General features: G+C 43.9%; 5 protein-coding genes across 6 annotated transcripts; 3 read left to right on the forward strand and 2 right to left on the reverse strand.

The window, feature by feature from the left end:
- Positions 1-659: 659 nt before the first annotated feature.
- LOC127773349 (uncharacterized) lies at positions 660-1,912 on the forward strand. Its single transcript, XM_052299414.1, has 2 exons — positions 660-1,154; positions 1,259-1,912. Exons 1-2 carry the CDS (start codon positions 660-662, stop codon positions 1,910-1,912), a joined length of 1,149 nt encoding a protein of 382 aa, XP_052155374.1.
- Positions 1,913-2,715: 803 nt separating this feature from the next.
- Positions 2,716-5,236, reverse strand: LOC127772958 (uncharacterized). The gene is made up of 3 exons (XM_052298960.1): positions 5,126-5,236; positions 4,857-4,957; positions 2,716-3,545 (listed from the first exon to the last, which is right to left on the reverse strand). The coding sequence occupies exon 3, from the start codon at positions 3,495-3,497 to the stop codon at positions 2,994-2,996; it is 504 nt and encodes a 167-aa protein (XP_052154920.1). The 5' UTR covers positions 3,498-3,545; positions 4,857-4,957; positions 5,126-5,236; the 3' UTR covers positions 2,716-2,993.
- Positions 5,237-5,595: 359 nt separating this feature from the next.
- On the reverse strand, positions 5,596-6,687 carry LOC127774517 (cysteine-rich repeat secretory protein 55-like). The gene has a single exon (XM_052300778.1). The coding sequence runs from the start codon at positions 6,556-6,558 to the stop codon at positions 5,740-5,742; it is 819 nt and encodes a 272-aa protein (XP_052156738.1). The 5' UTR covers positions 6,559-6,687; the 3' UTR covers positions 5,596-5,739.
- A 2,321-nt stretch (positions 6,688-9,008) lies between these two features.
- LOC127772966 (pentatricopeptide repeat-containing protein At2g35030, mitochondrial-like) lies at positions 9,009-12,034 on the forward strand. Its single transcript, XM_052298966.1, has one exon. The coding sequence runs from the start codon at positions 9,213-9,215 to the stop codon at positions 11,397-11,399; it is 2,187 nt and encodes a 728-aa protein (XP_052154926.1). The 5' UTR covers positions 9,009-9,212; the 3' UTR covers positions 11,400-12,034.
- A 4,186-nt stretch (positions 12,035-16,220) lies between these two features.
- On the forward strand, positions 16,221-20,053 carry LOC127774481 (ACT domain-containing protein ACR9). Of its 2 annotated transcripts, none has more exons than XM_052300739.1 (6): positions 16,221-16,607; positions 17,441-17,659; positions 17,754-17,859; positions 17,991-18,330; positions 18,648-18,932; positions 19,004-20,053. In XM_052300739.1, exons 1-6 carry the CDS (start codon positions 16,379-16,381, stop codon positions 19,157-19,159), a joined length of 1,335 nt encoding a protein of 444 aa, XP_052156699.1. In that variant the 5' UTR covers positions 16,221-16,378; the 3' UTR covers positions 19,160-20,053. The 2 variants fall into 2 exon arrangements, with proteins under 2 accessions (XP_052156699.1, XP_052156700.1); XM_052300740.1 differs by having other exon boundaries at positions 17,444-17,659.
- Positions 20,054-20,528: the final 475 nt, after the last annotated feature.

Below are 20,528 nucleotides of genomic sequence, written 5' to 3' on the forward strand. Positions count from 1 at the left end.
TAATATACTCATGTGAGATCTTGTTATAAAAAATTAATTACAACGATATAATTAAATCACAGATCAGATAGATAGGTTAGGAGAAAAATCATTTCAAAAATTGCTAAAGAGTGTACATGTATATAGTAGGAAAGAGATGGTGCATAGTGCATGGTTTGCGTGAATCCTGTTATCTGCTCAGAATTGCAACGGGTAGGGCTTCCGATCTTTTGAGTTTTATCGGACGTCCGAGCTGTAGCCTTCTCCGGTTTTTTACTTTAATAGTATTGATATCTAATTTGAAACTTTTATTGGCATGATGGTTATATCTTGTATGTTGCTATCTTATGCTCTGACAAGAATTCTAAAGCAATTAGGATTTTAAAAGAATTATTATACGACTCCTTATGTATTTTTAAAAGTGAACGATCTTGAAAACCGACCCAAATACAAACAATTTATCAAAATATCAGCGGAAACATATTGAATTTTTATAATAGTAGAGATAGAGATAGAGATAGAGATAGAGATATAATTAAAAGTAACGTCCACGCATCGTACGTCGCTACGAATAATAAGAACTCTTAGATCCGATATATATTACATGGGTAAAGATAAAGAAATATATGTGCGTAACATCCGTTAGTTCGGTAATAAAATTAGTTGACGTACTGGTTCTCATGGCGGAGGACGACGGCGGCGGCGACGAGTGGAGCGGCCTAGAGCCCTTCTTCTACGACGAGGCGGCGGCGAGAGCGGACGGCGAGCGAGCGCTGGAGAGGCAGCGGGAGAAGGAGCGGAAGGAGGCGGAGCACCAGGCGTGGCGGGAAGCCTGCGACGCCGCCAGGGACAAGATCCTCGAGTACGACCCCAAGCATGGCTGCCGCACCTACACCCGCTTGTGGTTCTGCAGCTCCATCCTCTTCAACCTCGACGAGGAGTCGCCGATCGGCCCCTTGTGCCGAACCGTCGACCGCGGCCAGCCGCCCCTCCACCGAGCCGGCGACAGCAGGCTGCGCATGTCGTTGAACGTCCTCGCCGTGAACATCGTCTCCTCCGACGTCGGCTACCCCGTGCTCGTCTACGGCACCGTCATCGCCAGGGATGTCATCGATCGAAAGTGCCTCTACCTCTTCCGCCGCACCACCGACAATCCCCAGCTCATCACCTCCAAGGCAAGTACGTCATCATCATTATCTAATCTAGCTGATCGATCGATTGATCACTTCTTGTTCTTGCATAATTGCAATATTGCATGATGATGATGATGATTATATAGGATGAAACGTTGGTTTTGACCGGACCAACTCGATCAATCGAGGTGTCCGACTCCGTGTTCTTCGAGGTGAATCTCAAGTTGAAGGAGGAGGAGGATGACGGCGATATCGTCGTCGACGACAGAGAATTCAGCAAAGGGCTAATCGAATTTAGAAGCCTGAGCATGCCAAGAGGTGTCGAGGATGTGGTCGTCGGAAGCTGCAGCACGCTGGATAGCAGGCTCAGCACGGTCGAGCTCTCCTACGCCTACATCGGAGGCGCCGTCGAGGCCGCCGTCGACGTCACCCTGCGCCTGCCTGCCGCCGCCGGCGCCGGCCGCCATCGTCGCTGCTTCCATGGACAGATCACTGCGTGCAGCAGCAGCATCCCGGATGCATCCATTGTGCTCTACGACAGCAGCAAAGTGAACGCGACCAGCAATTCTTCAGCTGGAGGCGCCGCCGGAGACGTCGCCGTCGATCTTGCCCGCCGCGTCATGGCCGTCCGTGCGGCCGACGAGCTCGTCTTGACGCTCATTGCTGCTGCAGGCGATGCTGACTGCCACCATTGTCGCACAAATGTCGAATTCACTCCAAGGATCTGTGGTTCAGAGAGCCTTGAAGTCAGCATCTGCGGAATTAAGCTGCTCATCAAGGTTTCCTGGTCTGCATTTTAAACAAATTTACTGACATCAAATTTTCTTTTCAGTAATCAAATTTGTGCAATGTACAGCATTAGTTAATTACTTGTTCATCAGTTATTACTTTTGAACTACGGTAAACATCGTCAAAGCCATTCATCAACCAGTTCTCAGACTCAGTTGCTACAATACAACTAGTTACATTTTTTCGACTCAACTCAGGCAAGCAAACATCTATCTCAACGAGCTAGCTAATACTACCTGACTAATATAATTATAAGCACAGCAGAATAACAGACCTGATGATATAAAGAAAGCATGTTAAGAGGTTCAGATTTGCAGGCCTCATGTATACAACTTCTCCCTCTGATACTGACAGTTTCTTGTCATCAAATTTGTTTTAAACTGAACCTTTCGGCTGGTGTATAGTCTCTGACACTGATAGTAGTGAAAGCTGTTTAAGACTCCTAAACTTTAACTGAAAGTAGTTTCGGGCTTGAGTAGAAAACACATTTTAGAAGTGTGATAGAATGCTAGGTTGTTCAATCAGCTGGTAAAGGGGAACAAAAATTGCTAGTCAGAACGTTTCACTTGAATAAAAATACTGAAGGTTCCAATGGCATTGCTCCAGTTTCGTTTTCAATTAATGACATAGCAATCTGCAGAACAGAGCAGAGGTAGATACTTAAAGGTTTGCATACATTGACAGGTGTACCACGGTTGGTATAACCCTGTAAGCATGGAAATAGATGAGATAATCCTGTGTTTCCAGCAACTGCACGACATCCATATAAATTTACAGACAACCAGCACGCAGCAACCAATAACAACTATTGAAATAGGCAAAATAAAAATCTCCTTAGAAACAGACAGCCCATATTTACACTACACATCACCAAATTCAGCAGGCAAAAAATATCAGACAACCAAATGATGAAGAACTCTCTTCTTCCTTTCATTTTGGCAAAGACAAAAGGCACCATTTGCCGTTTTTCAGTCTACAGCCTAGACAGCCCTCTTACTACAATAGAAGGCAATGTACCAACTCAGGTTGATTACATACACAAGATATGCTGAAACTTCTATGTGGCATCACACCTAAGATATTCAGACAAAATCACGATGACGGTGACTGCGGTGGCTTTGTTGCGCCGTTGCCTTGCCGATGTCCTTTACCCATAGCTTCTTCCTCCAAGTGCTCTTTCAGACCTTCTTTGTAGGACTCGACATAGTTCTTCAGTGCATCTGTGTAGTTTGAGGCACGAGCCATGTACATCCGCTGTAACGCAGGCTTGGCTTTCTCTGCTCCACCCTTTAATGCGCCGAGAAGGTCCTCAACCGTGGTAGGCTCGGTCCTTGCCTCCTCAGTCTTGATGTCGGGTTCCTCTTTGACCTTCTTGTAGTCATTCGGTCTGAGATCAGGGCCAATGTCTCTGACCCAAGAAGCCCCGTACAGCCTGGTTGCCTCCTTCAGAATACACCACTTGTCTTTCCAGGTGAGCTTTGGCCGCTTCTTGATGTGTGGAGGATCTGGCAAGGATGAAGGAAAAGCAATCTCCTTGAGATCATATCTGACGTAATCATACAACTTCCTGCAAACAACTCTGAACTTCATGCCCATTGGTATTGCAGTGCCTCTCTCCTTTGTGTGGTCTGACAACAGATTAACCTGCAGCACAATGAAAGGTTGTCACCTTAAATTTTTTAGCTCCCATGTGTTCTAGATTCTAACATGAGACATCAGACATTTAAAAAATGCAAGGTGGAATTGGTATGAAATGCCAAAGCCGGCCAAGATTTCAACATGTAAAGTGACTAGGGAGCTAGCAATTCATCAAGCTGTGCCAGAGGAAAGGTACAGAGACAACTTGTTAACATTTAAATCTTCAACAACTATCTAATATCCATGTCTACAATTAGCTAGAAGAGATAAATGTCGCCATATCAGTATGTGCCACATTCACATTTTATTTCTCTTCAGGAGCTTCTCACCCTGTAAAACACCTCACAATGATTCAACACAGATAAACTGAAGAGTGTCAGAGAAAACTACACATGGTGATCAGAGGAACACCTTATGAAAAAACTTGAACACAAGGAGAGTTTTTGGTGCTGCAAAGCAGCTGCATTTCTTGACCTTATATTGCAACTTAAATAGACAAAACAGAAACTAGATCATGGCCTTGATGCCACGAGTGCCACGCCCGTCCCACACGTCGGGGTGTGCTGCACCATGCACTAACTAAAGACCCATTCCAGCATGAACATGCATGCGTCGAGCTACAAACGTGCACAACCAACTAACTCCACCATGCGTGACTCAACAGAACAAGAAAGAAATGAACCACCCGCACAAGAATTATTTGCTAACAAATGATTGGAAACTTATACTATCAGTCATATATGTTGGTACCAGTACTAGTTAACTACCTAGTCAAAGTTTTAGTTTCAGTAACAGCATGTAGAACTAGCCCTATATTTTTATTCAAGAGGCAGAAATGTTATGTTAGAACTAGAATATACAAAATTGACACAATTATAGGGAGCATATATATACAGCATAGAAGCTATAGTGCTCAGTCATGCAATGTGGCATTGATTTCCTTGAACAACCCATGTCAGAAGCAGGGAAATATTGTGTAGAAATATACATACATATCACATCAGCACCATTAAAGCTAAAAACATAGGAACCCATGTCAGAAGCAAAATAGGATCAGTGCTCAAACTTATATTGTCAAGATCGAGCAGAAGTTTAGCAGTGAAGCTAATTGCGAAAAAGCACAAAGAGGCTGAAAGGCACTGAGAATTTACGCCGTACACGAGATTATTTCGATCGGAATTTGAACACAGTACATGTAATAGTGCATCAAATTCAAGTTTCTTCTATGAATTAGCGCGTCTAATTAATGTCAAACTGCTAATTTAGAAAAAGAAAAAAGAAAGAAAGAAAGAGAAGGGGAATAGGTTGGTGCCGCACCGGTCAGTAGCGAGCGGAACAGAACCCGCGTGCCACCAGCAGACGACCGACGGCGGCGTCGGAAGATGGGAGGAGATGAAATGAGAGACGCGCCGGCGATCCTGCAGGGGGAGAGCTGATTTATGAGTAAAAAAAAAAACCGGAGGTTTCCGTCAGCGGCGGCGTGCTCGCAAGGCCGGACTCGGAACCAGAATCCGGTGGCGCCAAGCGGCGGAGAGGTAGATACGAGAAGGCGGCGTGCGGCGAGGTGAGTTCGGAGATATACTGACCGTCGTCGCCGTCGTTGGGAGCGGCGCTCCAGACGGAGGGAAGCGGCGGCGGCAGCGGCGCTGGTGAACTCCCGACCTAAGGGCACCTCGCTGAGACGCTGACGTTTCGTCTTGGGCCTACGTACCAAACTTGGGCCGGTGGTAGTGGGTTGGACCTCATCGAGGCACATTTCCATCTGATTTATTTGTGGGCCTTGTGAAGCAGATTATTCATCAACAAAAAGTATATTTTTCCTCCCTCAGCTATAGGCACGTCCACGTTGCAACGATTTTTTATTCAGTTTAGAGTAGGGCGATGGCACCATTAACTTTTGAAATAACGTTGGATCATTCATGCTATTTAAAACATTAATATAAATATGTTAAAATATAAATTTGTTTAAATAAGACGAATAATCAAGTATGATGCTAAAAGTCAATTGAATCATCTATTTAAAAAAATAGAGGAAGTAGACTTTTTCGTTCATCTGGCGAATTATTTATTTAGTTAATTATGAGATAAATTGGATTACAACCGTAAACATATAAACCTGCAATGCGTCTCCTAGTAGTAATACATGGGATTTTTTGATACCCTTATTATATATATGGCCATTATAGAGAGTTGAAATAATCTACGGATTCAAGACGACCCTGTCGTAGTCGCCGGCGGCGGAGGCGGAGGCGTCGGCGCTCTGGCCGCCGTCGAGCGGGAAGAAGAATGGGTAGGTCTCGTAGCGCGCCATGCAGCTGCTGTACAGCACGCGGCATCCTCGCCGGAATCGGCAGTAGTTGGGCATCTCCGCCACCGCCTGCGCCACGCACAGCCCGCAGTCCGCCGCCGTGATGTCGCGCGTGCACCACCCGAGCCCGTAGATGGTCACCCCGTCCTTGAACCTCGCCGTCTCCCTCGCCAGCCCGCCGCCCCCTGCGTCGCCGGCGTCCGCCGCCACGCGCGCCATCACCTTCCTCTGCGCCTTCTCGAACGCCTCCGGGTCGGTGGCGTTCTGCGTGTTGAGGAGGATGAGCGCGTAGCCGGTGTCCGGGAGGCCGACGAAGTCGGCGTCGTCGTAGCGCGCGAAGCAGTAGTCGTACCAGACGCGGGCGTCGGCCCTGCCGCGGCAGGCCCCGGCGAGCTGCCTGGCGGCGGCGGAGGCGCAGAGCGCGCAGTCGGGGGCCGGGATGTCGCCGCGGCACTGCGCGAGGCCCCAGATGGCGGAGCCGTCGCCGCCGCGGCCGGCGGTGGCCGTGGCGTAGTAGCCGGCGGAGGCGCGCGGCACCAGCTCGGAGAGCACCTGCGCGACGCTCGCCTGCGCCGGCGCGCCGCTCAGGTTCCTGGCGCAGTACGTGTTCACCGGGTCCACGGCGGCGCACGGCGCCGGCGCAGTCGCCGCCACGAGCAGCAGCGCCACCAGCACGGCTACTAGTGGTGAACACGACGATGCCGTCGCCATTGATGAACTGGACTTGATTGTCAGCTAACTTGTAGTTGTACTGATGGATTTGAGTGGCCTCGATCGCTAGCTTGTTATATGGAATGGAATGGATGGCTGTGCTTAGCTTGGTCCAAGCTAAGTGAAGGTGAAGCTGCAGCCATGGTTGACCAAGGGTCCAAGGTGCTAGTGCATGGGCCTGCCTCGTCGATTTTTTGGCTGCGACAACGCAGGCTCATGCACAAACTGACGAACCATTTCATTTCGATCCATTGGATGCATCCTGCAATTAATCAGAGATGCACATGTGTCATCTTCTAGATCCCTCACTCATTTTGGTCTCCATCGACATACATGGTCAACTAGCAAATTAATTAAGTTTTTTTTTTAAGAAAGAGAGTAACTAGTAGAGCAAATTATGCATTGTCAAGTAAGTATATCCTTATCTCAAATAGTTTGGCTACTATATATACATCTAGAGTATATATGTTTGGTCAAACATTTTAGACTTCAGTTGCTAGCGTGAATATATAAAACTAATTTTCTCTTCAAAAAGATGTACATTTATTGTTGTAGTAGTATATCTCTGACGACCTCTTCTCTAGCAACAAGATCTCTAGGTAATTAACACTTGTACACATTCAACTCGACCAACCAGGTCTGCATTTCTAGAGGAACAAAACTGCAAGCAACTCTACAAAATATATATACGTAGCAGGTGCAAGTGTTGTACGAACCATTCATGCTGGCACTTGATCATTGATCACCATTTTCGTTACCTTGATATTAATTTCAAGAATTTTGTTACCTTGGTTCTACTAGTACCAGTAGTACTTAGGCCGGGGCTTCTAGTGGTCTACTGACCAAGTAAATAATGCAGCATTTGTTGACACTTAATTAGGACGTAATTATTAGTGCTTGCTCTGACCAGTTACGACGCCGATCTGTGTCCATATCGGTGGCGACATCATACTGGTCAACGTTTATTAATTAATTAGTGGATATATGTGGAGACTATCCCGCTTAATTGCATGTGCTAACGAGCGATGGAGACATTTGTTAGGTCGCCAGTTTTACCAGTCTGCCACTCACTCACTCAAGTCACTATCTTAATCTCTCTGTCTCAAACAGATCGCAGGATAATTACTCCTTCTGGAAGCAAGAAGCTTCAATCTGTTTTCGTAGGAACAAAATTAATCTAACTGTCAATAGGGGGGAAAAACACTCTCTCACCTTTTGTGTATGACAGCAACACTGAAGTTCCTCACTGACCCGGGGAGATTTTCATTTCATTTCAAGTTGCTAATATGGTAGTTTGATCTTAGCTGCCTGCAGTGTTCTGCAATGTATGCTCTTAGTTTGCGTTGCTGCTATTTTGTTCTGCACGCAGAAAGGCCTTGATTTCTCTGAAGAACTGGTGGTGCTGGCTGGATTTCTTCAGGTAAGATATTTGCATTACCTTCATGCACAGTATATATGTCTGAAGAAACAAACGAGCAAAGTTTACATATATGGGGGGAAATAATCTGAATGCTGTATTATTGATAGATAAGTCTAGGTGAGATTATTTGCAGGGCTTGATATGAACATAATTGCACGCGCGTGTGGAGGAGAAGGGGCTTGCAAAAGACAGCCAATATTGCTGAGATCAAATATGCAACACTGTAACTGATCGATAGCACAACTCTCTTAATTTCTGAACATTTGGGCTCTGAAATCAAAAGTGGGAGCCTAATGCACACAGTTCTCTTAATCTGTAATTCTCTGAACATATATGTGTGTGAAAGTTTGGTTGATGTTATCTTGATCGTTCCAGTTCCAGAAGTATGTGTTGATCGAACGAGGAAGAAATTTTCAATTCAAATCTTGCCTGTTCCTATTCTCCCAGCGAAAAAGTGTGAAGAGAGTAAGGAGTTCATACTATTTGCATATCGAAGTTTAAAGGTTATGATCATACATATTTTCATCAACTACGGATGAAGATTTACAAATAGATTTCAATAATTGTTTACTCCGTATGTGTTGGTTTTGTTTTGATGTTGTCGGATTGTTCTGCTCTCTTGAGAGAATTTTGTATTAAGCGGTTGTACCTTCTTTTGAAGTAAATGCCGAAATTTTTTTCTATTATCTGAAAAAAAAATTCCTCCAGCGAAAAGTTTCACAGACAATTGTTTCCCACCCGATCGGCGTTGCGTGTACTCAATTGGACGACTCACATTGGTTGCCGAGTTGGATTGGTAGCGATCCACCTAGGGGCTGTCTTTCGAATGAAACGTAAATACGAGGGCTATTTCTGAAAAAAAGGCCACACAAACTTGGAAATACACGTTGACCAAGTTCACTTGCCCGTGATAACTCTTTTTAGAGATAGTATACAATATTTTCTTACATAGGTTTGTATATAATCTCTCATATTTCTCAAACTAGAGGTGAAAAAGTTATTTTAAGTCACTCTCGCTGACATGACACTCCAAAATAGGGAAAAAGCTATCTCTCCCATGGTGTTCACGCAAAAAAAAATTGGAAGAGTTGCATCTCAATAGTGCTAAATAGTTAAAAAACCATATTCCTTCCGTCGTCTCCGACTCCGAGCCTCCTCTCCGGCGGCCGGCGGCCGGCGGCCATCGTCGTTGCCTCTCGGTACTCCCGCCCATGACCGCTGCCACGACCTAGCAATGGGGAGGCTTTCCTGTATCAAACGCCTTCCTCGATTCGCTCTCCGGCGCGGCGTCTACGATGCTTTCCTCCGTCCCCTTCTCCGCACCGCATTCCTCCTCCTCCGCCGCCGCCGCCGCCTCAGCACCGCGGAGAGTACTCATCCTCCGCGGCGGGGACGCTTCCGTCGCGATCCCGTTTCTGATGAAAGCAAACTCGTCTCCCTCGCGCGGCAGCGTGGAGCGGCGGCCGCTCGCGCCGTGTTCGACGGAATGCCGCGCCGGGATGATGCCGTCGTGTACGCCGCGATGGTCGGAATCCACCTCAGGGACCGCGACCTTCCGCGCGCGGAGGCGCTCTACCGTGCGGCGCCACCGGATTGCCGGGGAATCCATCTTGACACTGTCATGCTCGATGGGTACGTCAAGGCAGGCCAGGTCGACCGTGCCCGCAGGCTGTTCGACGGAATGGCAGTGAAGAACGTCGTCGCCTGGACATGCATGGTCTCTGGATATTGCCGTGCGGGCCATGTGGAAGAAGCGCGCCGCCTGTTTGATTTGATGCCATACAGGAATGTTTTTTCGTGGACGACAATGGTGCAGGGTTATGCACACAATGGGATGTTACGGGAAGCGAGGGAGATGTTCAATAAGATGCCAGAGAGGAACGTGGTTGCTTGGACAGTGATGGTTAAAGCCTATGTTGATAATGGTTGTATTCAGGAGGCTTTGGAGTTGTTCAACAGGATGCCTCAGATGAATTCATATTCTTGGAATGCCATGGCAACCGGTCTTATGAGTGCTGGGAAAGTGGACGACGCGGTTCAGTTGTTTGATAAGATGCCACATAAGAATGTAGTTTCTTGGACTATAATGGTCACTGGCTTGGCACAGAATGGTTTTGTTTCTAGGGCAAGAGAGTTCTTTGACAGAATGCCAAAGAAGGATATTCCGGCATGGAATTCAATGATCACTGCTTATACCAATGATGGCCAAGTGAATGATGCACAAAGGTTGTTTGATCTTATGCCTTCAAAGAACCTGGTGACTTGGAATATCATCATTGATGGGTATTCCATGAATAATCTGAAGGACAAAGCTTTGAGGTTATTTCTTCTTATGCTCCGCTCAGCAGTATCTCCTGACAGCACTACATTAATTAGTATCTTAGTAGTATCTGAGAGCACAATGGAGGTTAGACAAATTCATGGGTTGTCCACAAAACTGGGGTACCAGTCCGAAACTAACTTAGGAAATACTCTGGTCACAATGTATTCTAGAAGTGGCGATCTGTCATCTGCATGGCTTGCTTTCAGGAGATTGAACGAGAAGGATGCCATAACATGGACATCGATGATACAAGCTTTAGCAAACCATGGGTGTACACCTTGCGCCTTGCAGGGCTTTGCCCAAATGATAAGGCGTGGATATAAGCCCAGCTCAACTACCTTTACTGCCGTGTTGTCAGCTTGTAACCATGTTGGATTAGTGGAGAAAGGCCGAAAAATATTCAAATCAATTCGCCATGTTTATGGACTAGAGCCAACCATTGAGCACTACTCTTGCCTTGTGGATCTCCTAGGTCGAGCAGGGTATGTGAGGGAAGCCAAGGAAGTGGTTGACGGTATGCAGCGGGATATGTGTGATGAGGCCATTCTAGGGACGCTTCTGGGAGCTTGCATGACACATAATGAGGTGGAGGTAGCAAGAGCTGTGGGTGAGGATCTTGTCAAAATTGACCCCTCTGGTTCAGGAGGCTATACGCTTTTGGCCAATGTTTTTGCATCTGGTGGGATGTGGAATGAGGTGGAAAGTGTGTGGAAGATTATGAAGGGAAGCAAAGTCAAGAAGACTCCTGGTTTTAGCCAGATTGAAGTAAACGCAAGGAACCATGTTTTCTACTCAAGGGACCAGATGCATTCACAACGTACAGAAATTTATGAGATGCTAAATAGTAGGCTTGTCCCTCAGATGAAGGGTTCGTCAAGTCTAGGAACTGATTCTACTGATCAAAATGATTCACTATATGATTTAGAGTCAAGCCCAAAAGGCTATCAGTACAATCCTGATATTCATCCTCTGGCTAGTATGGAAAGAAGCAATGCAAAGGTCTTCGAAAACAGGTCGTCTTCCATGCTCACTTCTGGGCTACAGAAGCTGCAAGCGTGGCGAGACAAAGTGGCGTGGAAGTTCAAAACTTCTTTGTGAAATATTAGCCTTTGATTTTTTTTTCCCTCAGAGCCTGTGTGCTGCTGTTTCACCGCTTGGGTTGGGTAGCTATGTAACCAGACTTTGTTTGGGGACAGCTCTCTTTCTAATGAAATGATATGCAAGTTTTTGTATGTTATCCCCACCCTCCCAACACACACACACCCTCCCACCGCCCAAAAAAGGTTAAGTAGGTTATCGAGAGTTGATCTGATCATGTAAGAATGATATAGACTAGCCCGGCTGACAGATATCCAAAGGTTTATGTTACATTGATGGGGCTGTTAATTATTTTAGGCAGGACAGATAAGGTTAATACCATCATATTCAGGAGTCTAACCGGGGCGATAACTTGATATTCCAATGTAGCACATTTCTTCTAAGGCTTCTTTCGTGATGTATCTATTTGCATATTTAAGTAGCTTTCCCTTCGGATTTTTGCATTATCGAACAGCAACCTGCACACAATGTTTATGTAGTGAGTTCGTTTTTGGTCTACTTAGAAAAGAAAAGGAACTTCATTTCAAAACTGATGTAGTAATAAATAATGTCTGTTTTATATTTTGATGCTTCAGTTACATTTTCAAATAATTTTATGTCAGAGTAATTTCAGTTACTTCTGAGATACACTTATGCTGTTCCCAGGTTTATGGTTTTGATTTTTCCGTAGATAATACCCTAAGATATTATAATAAACTGATGGTCATGCAATGAGCTCTTGCACCTTCATACCTATGAAATTCTGACTATTTTCTTCTCTCAGAGAAACCAGCTGTACAATTCATTATTTTTGTAGGAAACATACAGTTTTGGCTTTGTTATCTAGTAGGCAAACTGCTCACCGGTTCTGTAAAACAGACTAAGTTTGATTCATTAATTTGCGGCTGCAATTTTGTTTACTCCATATTCTAGACTGGTTGTGTTTGCCTGCGAATTTTGGTACTCGGTTTAATCTAAGCTAGCTTCTGATTGTTATTATTGGAGTCATGTCTAATGTTGATACTACTTGTTATGTTCTCCAGCATATGGCAGAAATTGATCAGCACCAAATACCGAGGCTACTGGTCATATTCACATAAAGGCGTCTGTTCTGTGATACAGAAGATGGTACATTCCATGAGCCTGTAAGTTTCACTGATCCCTATTCTGTTTCCTTGGATTAGGCTTGGGCACAGTTGTTCACTGATTCCTAGATGTTCTTTTAGGGGGTTAGGCAGTAGAATATGGTTTAGCCATGACCAACTATATATGCACCTGTCGCTGGATCCCAGAAGTTTTATGGATCAGGAGGCTACACGGGATGCATTTTCTAGCGTGATCATGGAATACCCTTTGGTAATATATGAAAGCGACTTTTGTGATAAGTAATTTGCATGATCTATGTTTAGATCTTATCGCAAATGGTGACAGGGCACCCTGCAAATTGTCTGGTCATGTCAGCTTGCAATAAGTACAACTTTCCTTTGTTGCCATAAGCAACTTGCAACTTGCCCTAATAAGATATACGAAAAGTATAGGCACGTGGGTTTTAGTTTTAGTCAATTAGGATTTTTTTTTCTCCTTAGTTACTTACCTCAATTCTTTTAAGTGATCAGACCGTGTAGCTATCCATGATGTATTGATCTGGTTAGTTTCTTTTTTTTTCCCTGATTGGGTTTATCTTGGAATCCCATCCAGGATTATGCTCTTCTGTAAGACAACCAAGTGAGCACTAGAAGTTTTTATCGTAAGACATTCAGGATTCTTTCTATTGCAACGACTAAATTCAGTAAGCAAGCAAATGGTATGCAAACAGATCTATGAGGTCAGGCAAGCAATAATTTTGTTCAAAAAGGAGGTCAGCAAGCACTAAGGTGGCGTTTAACTGGAAGCTGAAGTAGGGTGGTGATCAACATCATGCTGAACTGTTTGTGTGAAGAAGCTTGAATTCATCATGCTCCTGTAAATTCGGATCAGGATCAGCTGCAGTAGTAGTATGGACTGCAACTTAAGCGGTGCTTCTGTAGTATGGACTGTAAATTCCCTCCATCCTTCATGATATTCGCTTTCAGCGGTGCTTCTGACCTGATGGTCTTAAGAAATGTATGCTTCAGAAATTTCTCAGTTACATCATTGCGATTTATTTTCTCTTCATTTTTTTTCTTGTATTACCAATGCCGGATATTTTGAAAATGAATAACACAATCATGGACATCTGTATGAACATTGTATTAACTCACTGAAATTTGTTCGTCATGTTGTATCAGTGCAGATATGAGGAGGCTGGAGGCGCGTTGCCGCCAGCTGTTTTCATAGCAGTGCTCATGTATATCTGAAAAGAGAATCGAGAATCCAAACCGTATCTTGCTTGATGTTCAGAATGCAATCTGTGGATTCCATCTATGCAGAATGTTCATCTCTACTACTGTATTAGATTTCGAAAAAGAAAGGTTGATTTCAGGGGGCCTTTTTTGTTGCGTTTCAGTGTGGCTACTGGTTGCATTGGTCAGGAACACTGTTACTTGAGGGGTGCTGCTCTCTCTAATCGTGATAACTACAGTATATTTTCAGCACTACTGTTGTTATCCTAATGCTCTCCATGATACATGGCTTTATTCTTATGAAAAGTGGAGTAGTAGCTAACAAGGTGCCATGATCATGTAACAGGATAGACGGATGGATAGATAATACTGGGGATGGGATGATGAAGAGCTGAGGAGCAGCAAGAGGCAGCTATGCTGGGAGAGGCCCCTTTCCAATCCAAGGTAACCATCTGCCCTGATTGCACGCAGGATACCTCTACAGGGACTAGTTTGTCACAGACAATAATTAACAATCAGATGGCGACACGCCGTGTGATTTAGGCCGTGTTCTTTTCGGTTTATTATTCGTGTTAGTAAAACAGATTATTTAGGGTATATGTTTAGATTGTAGCCAAAATAAACCTTTAGCAATATTGCCAAAATTTTAGCAGGATTTCTTATGTATTTACCAAATTTGATAACAAACTAAATATAGATTTTTTTTATAACTTTATCAAAAAATGGTATGGTTGAAAATAATATCAATCTGAATAGTCCCTTACTTCACATTTAGAAAAATGTATTTTCTGATGAAACTTTCTTCTATCGCATTACTCAGACCACTTGTTTTTAAAATTGATTTATTTATCATTAAATAGATACTGCACTCAATAATCTAAATCAGCTCTCAATATATAAGCTGGTGGCTTCCCTTTTCTCAAAAGAGAAAAAAAATACATTATATCTTACTCCTAATCAAATATTGGATCCAAAGAAACAAAAGCATTGCACTCCACTGTAAATTCAACACATGGTTTTTCTTGTATTTATTCAATGAATTAACAGAAGCTAGCTAAGGTAGCCTCCAGCAGCTTCTGCATGCTAGCTCCTGGGAGTACTTCAAAATATCAGGCCGATGATTGACATATCTCTATCTTATCCTCCCCAGATGTCTGACAAGGGATAACAAAAACAACATATGCCGGTTCAATCCGGCCCCTGTTAAATTTGGCTACACGCCATCTTCAGTCCTAAACTGTGCCTAATTAGGCACACACACACAATTAGTAGCATTAATGACTCACTGTTTGCCATGCTTGCAAAATCTGGAGCAGGTACCAGCTGATGACAACAAGGTTGGCCGCCTGATGCATCCCGAGAATTGCAAGGCTGTCCGAGGAGAAAAGGAAAGGTGAGTAATTCTTGGCCGAGCAACAGAGACACACAAGACGAGAGAGAGAGAAAGCCAGAAAGGTGTATCGGTTGCGTAGCGATCGATCTACTACTGGTCGAACGGAACCCACCCCAACGTGTGGCTTCGAGTGACCTGACAGCGAAGCAGTGGCACACAACATCGAGGGATCCACTTTTGTCGTACTTCCTCTGTTCTATCATATAAGTTATTCTAGTATTACATTCATACTGATGTTAATGAATCTAGACATATATCTATCTAGATTCATTACCATTAAAATGAATGTGGGAAATGCTAGAATGACTTATATTATGAAACGGAGGAAGCAGTTTCGTTTTCTGGACAATTCTCGCCACATCTTTATGTTAAACCACTTAATTTACATTGGCACTATTAACTACATCTTTTTAACAAGTAAAATTACATACATTTTCTTTACGATAACGTAAAAGACGTATACGAACGTGCACCACTCCAGCGCAATATCACACTCGCACATCTATAAACACATCTGTATCGTACACTTAAATAGACGGAGACCAACAGTGAATCTATGGTCTCGGTAAAATTCTATTAAAAATAAACATGTTATTTGTAGTGAATCAAGTGATACAACTACACCTCTATCATAACAATATTGATGTTTTCCCCATAAAAAAGATGTATTTATATGAATATAGGTACCTTCTTTGTCTTAAAAAAAGACTTCTAACTATATCTTGAACAGTCTCATGCTCAAATTTATACCTAGGAAATTGTTTCTTTTTTTTAGCATCGTAAATATAAAATCGATTTACCGTTAAAAGGGATGCCAATAGTAAATTGTTTGAAAAACAGAGCTGCTTGAGAAAATGTTGTGCTGGATAATAACATTGTAGTAATAGCTTTAATGCTGTCCATAGCTAGTATTTTTCTCGCTAATAAGGTTGACTAAACGGGGACCAAAAATGCGAGAGGAGGGGACCAAGAGAGAGAGAGAAAAGCCCCCGGTGGTTTCGTTCCCGCCTCGGCGGCGAACGGTCAATGGCAAGTGGGCCCAACCACCCCCTTGATACCTAAGCTGAGTCAGCATGTGGGCCCCACCTGCATTCCTCAGATAACACCCCCTCCTCCTCCGCCGCTCGCATCGCAAACGCCCCCCGATTTCTTCTCCAACTGAAAAAAGGAAGCGAAAATAAAATCGATTTTTCTTAGGAGGAAACTATAGCTCTATAGCCTCTAGGCTCTAGCTAGCTAGGACTCCACAGGAGGAGGAGAGAGGGATCCGGAATCTCGCGGGGGGGATGCCGCCGGTGGGGGAGGTGGCGGCGGCGGAGGCGAGATCGGGGATGGTGCTGGGGGGAGGGGCGGCGGCGGCGGCGGTGGGGGGAGGGGAGGACGCGGTGGTGATGCAGGTGGCGGGGGCGGAGGGGCAGGACAGCGTCATCACCATCAACTGCCCCGACCAGGCGGGCCTCGGCTGCGACCTCTGCCGCACCATCCTCGAGTTCGGCCTCCGCATCACGCGCGGCGGTCAGGACTCCCTCTCCCTTTCTCTCCCTACCAATCAATAATCGCTCTTGTCTGCTCCTTCTGTGTTAATTAGGGCTGTTGTTTCTGCTTATTCGAGCCTAGGATTTACCAAAATCTGAATTGCTGTCAAAGAATTGGGAAAAATAGATTTGAAAAACGCTTGATTATTTTATTTTAGCACAATAACAATGTTTCGTTTTTTTTTACGGGCTTGGTGGTGTTCTTGAGCATGAAAGATTTTTTTTTTTTTAGTTTTAGTGTTGCCCGACTTCTTCTCTTTCTCTTTCTTTGGATTCTGGATGATCAGTTTGCTCTTTTTATCTTTTTATTTTCTTTTTTCTGTGCGGTGCCGTCTTTCTAGGAAAAGATTTCCAACTTTTTAGCTGTTTCCGTTCCAAGATATATATCGTTTAACTTTTTAGCTGTTTCTGTTCAAAGATATATATCGATTAGTAAGACACAGCTCAGTTCCAATTTGTTTTGTTTAATCTCATCGTTATTCGGATTTTCCTACGCCAAGTCGCCGTCTAGGTTCATGTCGCTGTTGCTGTGTGCTCACTGCATTTCAGATTCATGTCGGCCTTACTAATCATTGGAGCTTCCATCTTACTTAAAACATTAATTCTGTACTGCATCATAACCTGACGAACCCCTGCAACTTGCAACTACTAGTACTTACTCATGATAAGTAAACTTCTTTTAGTTTCAAACCTATGTACTATGTACTTGCAAGTGTTGTGCACTGTTCCAACTGCTTCATCAAAACTATGTTCTTCAATCCTTCTTTTAATCCTTCTGTCAACATCTGAAATTCGTTTCTTTGGCAATTTTAGCAGATGTGTCTACGGATGGGCAATGGTGCTTCGTTGTGTTCTGGGTCGTGCCCCGCACGCCTTCAATCAAGGTCCGGTGGGCGAATCTCAAGAACCGCCTCATGTCAATGTGCCCGTCAAATTACCCAATGACTTTCTACCCTGAGATCACCCAGCCAGGCCCCTCCCAGTTCTACCTTCTCAAGCTTTTCTCAGCCGATCGCAAGGGGCTATTGCACGGTGAGAACCTGAACATCTCTTTCTACCTTCCAAACTTTCAATGTTTGAAGTAGACCAAGCTGTGATATAATTACAAGTGCCATATCATATGCAGATGTTACGCATATATTATCGGAACTAGAGCTTATAATCCACAGAGTGAAGGTGTCAACCACGCCAGATGGCAGAGTTATTGACCTCTTCTTCATCACCGACGGCATGTAAGTTGTCATTGTTAAAGTTCAGGTCCTTTGGTTATGTTGCCACTTTGAACAAGCTGCTTGTGCAATATGCTGCCGAGCTGCAACACATAATAATTCTATTATATGACTGTTGATACTTATATGTGAAGGGAATTATTGCACACAAAGGAAAGACAAGAAGAGACTTGTTCGATGCTGATTGCTACCTTAGGTCCTTCCATAAGCTGTGAAATCCTATTAGCAGAAGGGTTCCAGCAAGGATTCTCTTCTCTCCCACCGACAATCTCTGAGGAGCTGTTCAGGTTGGAACTGGCTGATGGTGACAACTGTTCAAGGTCAATTTGTGCGGAGATGAAAAGAATGCAGAAAGCCACCATCAACTTTGACAATACCCTGAGCCCTGCACACACACTGCTCCAAATTAACTGTGCTGATCAAAAGGGGCTCCTTTATGATATTTTGAGAACAATGAAGGACTGCAGCATTCAGGTACATGGAGATATATTGCCTGTATTGTAGTATATAACTAATGCCATGAATGCTTATTAATCTGTAACATTCAGATAATTTTGCAAAAGTAAGACTGGGGGATTTAGATGTTCTGGACATCTGAGGGTACTGTCACCTTAGAAATTACTAAGATATATTAACAAACAAGTTTCCCACCTTCTTGTTAAGAAAGTTTATAACCATCAAATGCTACATAATGATCTGTTATCTAGTCATGGCTTACAGGGGACAATAGTTGTTTATCAAAGCTGTCGCTAGTATGTAGTTTGATGCACCATAACTCAATACCTTTTCAGGTAACATATGGCCGATTTTGGTCAGACAAGAAAGGTTTTCGAGAGGTGGATCTTTTTATCAAGCAAGCGGATGGAAAGAAGATTATTGATCCTGAGAAACAGGATGTTCTCAGCTCACGCCTGAGGTCAGAGATGCTCCATCCTCTCAGGGTGATGATTGTCAACCGGGGTCCCGATGTAGAACTCCTTGTTGCTAACCCTGTTGAGCTATCCGGGAAGGGACGACCACGTGTATTCTACGATGCTACATTTGCTCTTAAAGCTCTTGGGATCTGCATTTTCTCTGTAAGAATCACAGAATATTCAGAGAGGGTTCAAAATGAATTTGTATTTACTCTCTTGCTTATGCATTTCAGGCTGAAATTGGGAGGCAGGCAGCATCAGAGCGTCAATGGGAGGTCTACAGATTCCTCCTGGATGATAGCAGTGAGTTCCCATTGTCAAACAGCCTTGTCAATAGGAACCGTATTGTCGACAGGGTAAGGAAAACGCTGCTGGGCTGTTACAACTGAGACTTGGTTTCTATCTCCATCAATCCAAAGCTCAAAGACAACTGATACAGTCAGTATCCAAACTGTTCCAGTTAATTACCAGGCGAACGCTCAGACTAGGACTACTCCAGGTTTGTCATGGCCGGTGATAAACTTGCTGCCATAACTGGCTGGTATCACTGCCTACAATTGCCAGTTTTCTGTTCATGTCATCATGTCATTGAAGGATATGTTACGGGTTTGTGACCAACTCATCGTGTTCAGTGGTGATAGAAGAAAGTATCTTTATGAAGGTCGCCTGCTTGTCATCTTCAGAAAGAGCTGGTAATATGTGTAACAAAGGAGCGGATGACATACCCAGAATATGTTATTTGGAGTTACATACTCTGAGCACTGTTGTAAATGGTTTCTGAAAATGACAAATGAGCATAATTGCATCTCCGTCTCCCAATTCCAATCCATTTTCGCGTTGCTCACATGTTATGTCATGAAGAGAGAAAGAAAGAGAGGAAAAAGGCATATGTTTGGTGGGAGGAGCAAATCGGAGCTTCAATTATTGTGCTTTGTTTTGGCCAGGGTATTACTGGATGCTGACACAGATACATGAGCTTGTTGTAAAGTAGTGCAAGATGTGCCATCTGCCTCACCTGCCTTGCTTTCCTGCCTCCTTCCTACCTTCCTGTATGATTGCTATTTCTTGAGTAGATTAACCCTGTTCCCTGATGTGGGGTTTGTACTTTCTTGTCAGCATTCATGCTAGTTTCTAGAGCTTAGAGCCCTAGTTTGTTAATGCAAAAGCATATATAAATATATGTACCATCTGGTTGTAAATGACTCGATGGAATTCTCTAGTGACCACTATTCTCGTGTACAGTGTTTTGAACCAAACACCTGAATAATTTGATCAGTAATCAATCATTCGCAGCTGCCACTGGATATCTATGATCCACCGAATGATTGCCTTGTTATGTAATTCTGGCCCGTCTTGTCTGGTGAGAGACTTTGTTCATCCGGACCGCTTTGTAGTAATGTTAATCTGTTTTGGATAATCAATCAGGTTTAGTGATATCATTGTGTTCAATGTCATATTGGTATAATGATGATGTGAGAGTAAATAGATATATGATTCATGTAACAATTTGTTTAGCAGCAGGTAGTTTTGAAAGACGAACAGATGGCGATACCTGAACCGTGGACTGGCCATCATTTGTTGTTGTTTAAAAAAAAAAATTGCTGGCCAAGTTGCATCCTTAATTTGGAATTAATTTGGGAGAGGGTAGGAATGGAGCCACGACTCTATATCTACTAGCGTGTTGCAGCTGGGCCAGAGTTGTTCTATTATTGGGATTATCCAAGACAAAAGTCGGCAATATCCTATATAGATATGATT

This window comes from Oryza glaberrima, chromosome 5 (assembly GCF_000147395.1).
Source record: "Oryza glaberrima chromosome 5, OglaRS2, whole genome shotgun sequence".
In the NCBI taxonomy this organism is placed as follows: Eukaryota; Viridiplantae; Streptophyta; class Magnoliopsida; order Poales; family Poaceae; genus Oryza; species Oryza glaberrima.

What these genes read in the sequence shown, in the direction of transcription:
- LOC127774517 (XM_052300778.1), bottom strand. Translation starts at nt 6,558, where the DNA reads ATGGCGACGGCATCGTCGTGTTCACCACTAGTAGCCGTGCTGGTGGCG.
- LOC127774481 (XM_052300739.1), top strand. Translation starts at nt 16,379, where the DNA reads ATGCCGCCGGTGGGGGAGGTGGCGGCGGCGGAGGCGAGATCGGGGATG. An exon ending in TTCTTCATCACCGACGGCAT is followed by an intron (nt 17,860 to 17,990) that starts GTAAGTTGTCAT and finishes TTATATGTGAAG; the next exon opens with GGAATTATTGCACACAAAGG. An exon ending in TGAAGGACTGCAGCATTCAG is followed by an intron (nt 18,331 to 18,647) that starts GTACATGGAGAT and finishes ATACCTTTTCAG; the next exon opens with GTAACATATGGCCGATTTTG.
- LOC127772966 (XM_052298966.1), top strand. Translation starts at nt 9,213, where the DNA reads ATGGGGAGGCTTTCCTGTATCAAACGCCTTCCTCGATTCGCTCTCCGG.
- LOC127772958 (XM_052298960.1), bottom strand. Translation starts at nt 3,497, where the DNA reads ATGGGCATGAAGTTCAGAGTTGTTTGCAGGAAGTTGTATGATTACGTC.
- LOC127773349 (XM_052299414.1), top strand. Translation starts at nt 660, where the DNA reads ATGGCGGAGGACGACGGCGGCGGCGACGAGTGGAGCGGCCTAGAGCCC. An exon ending in CCCAGCTCATCACCTCCAAG is followed by an intron (nt 1,155 to 1,258) that starts GCAAGTACGTCA and finishes ATGATTATATAG; the next exon opens with GATGAAACGTTGGTTTTGAC.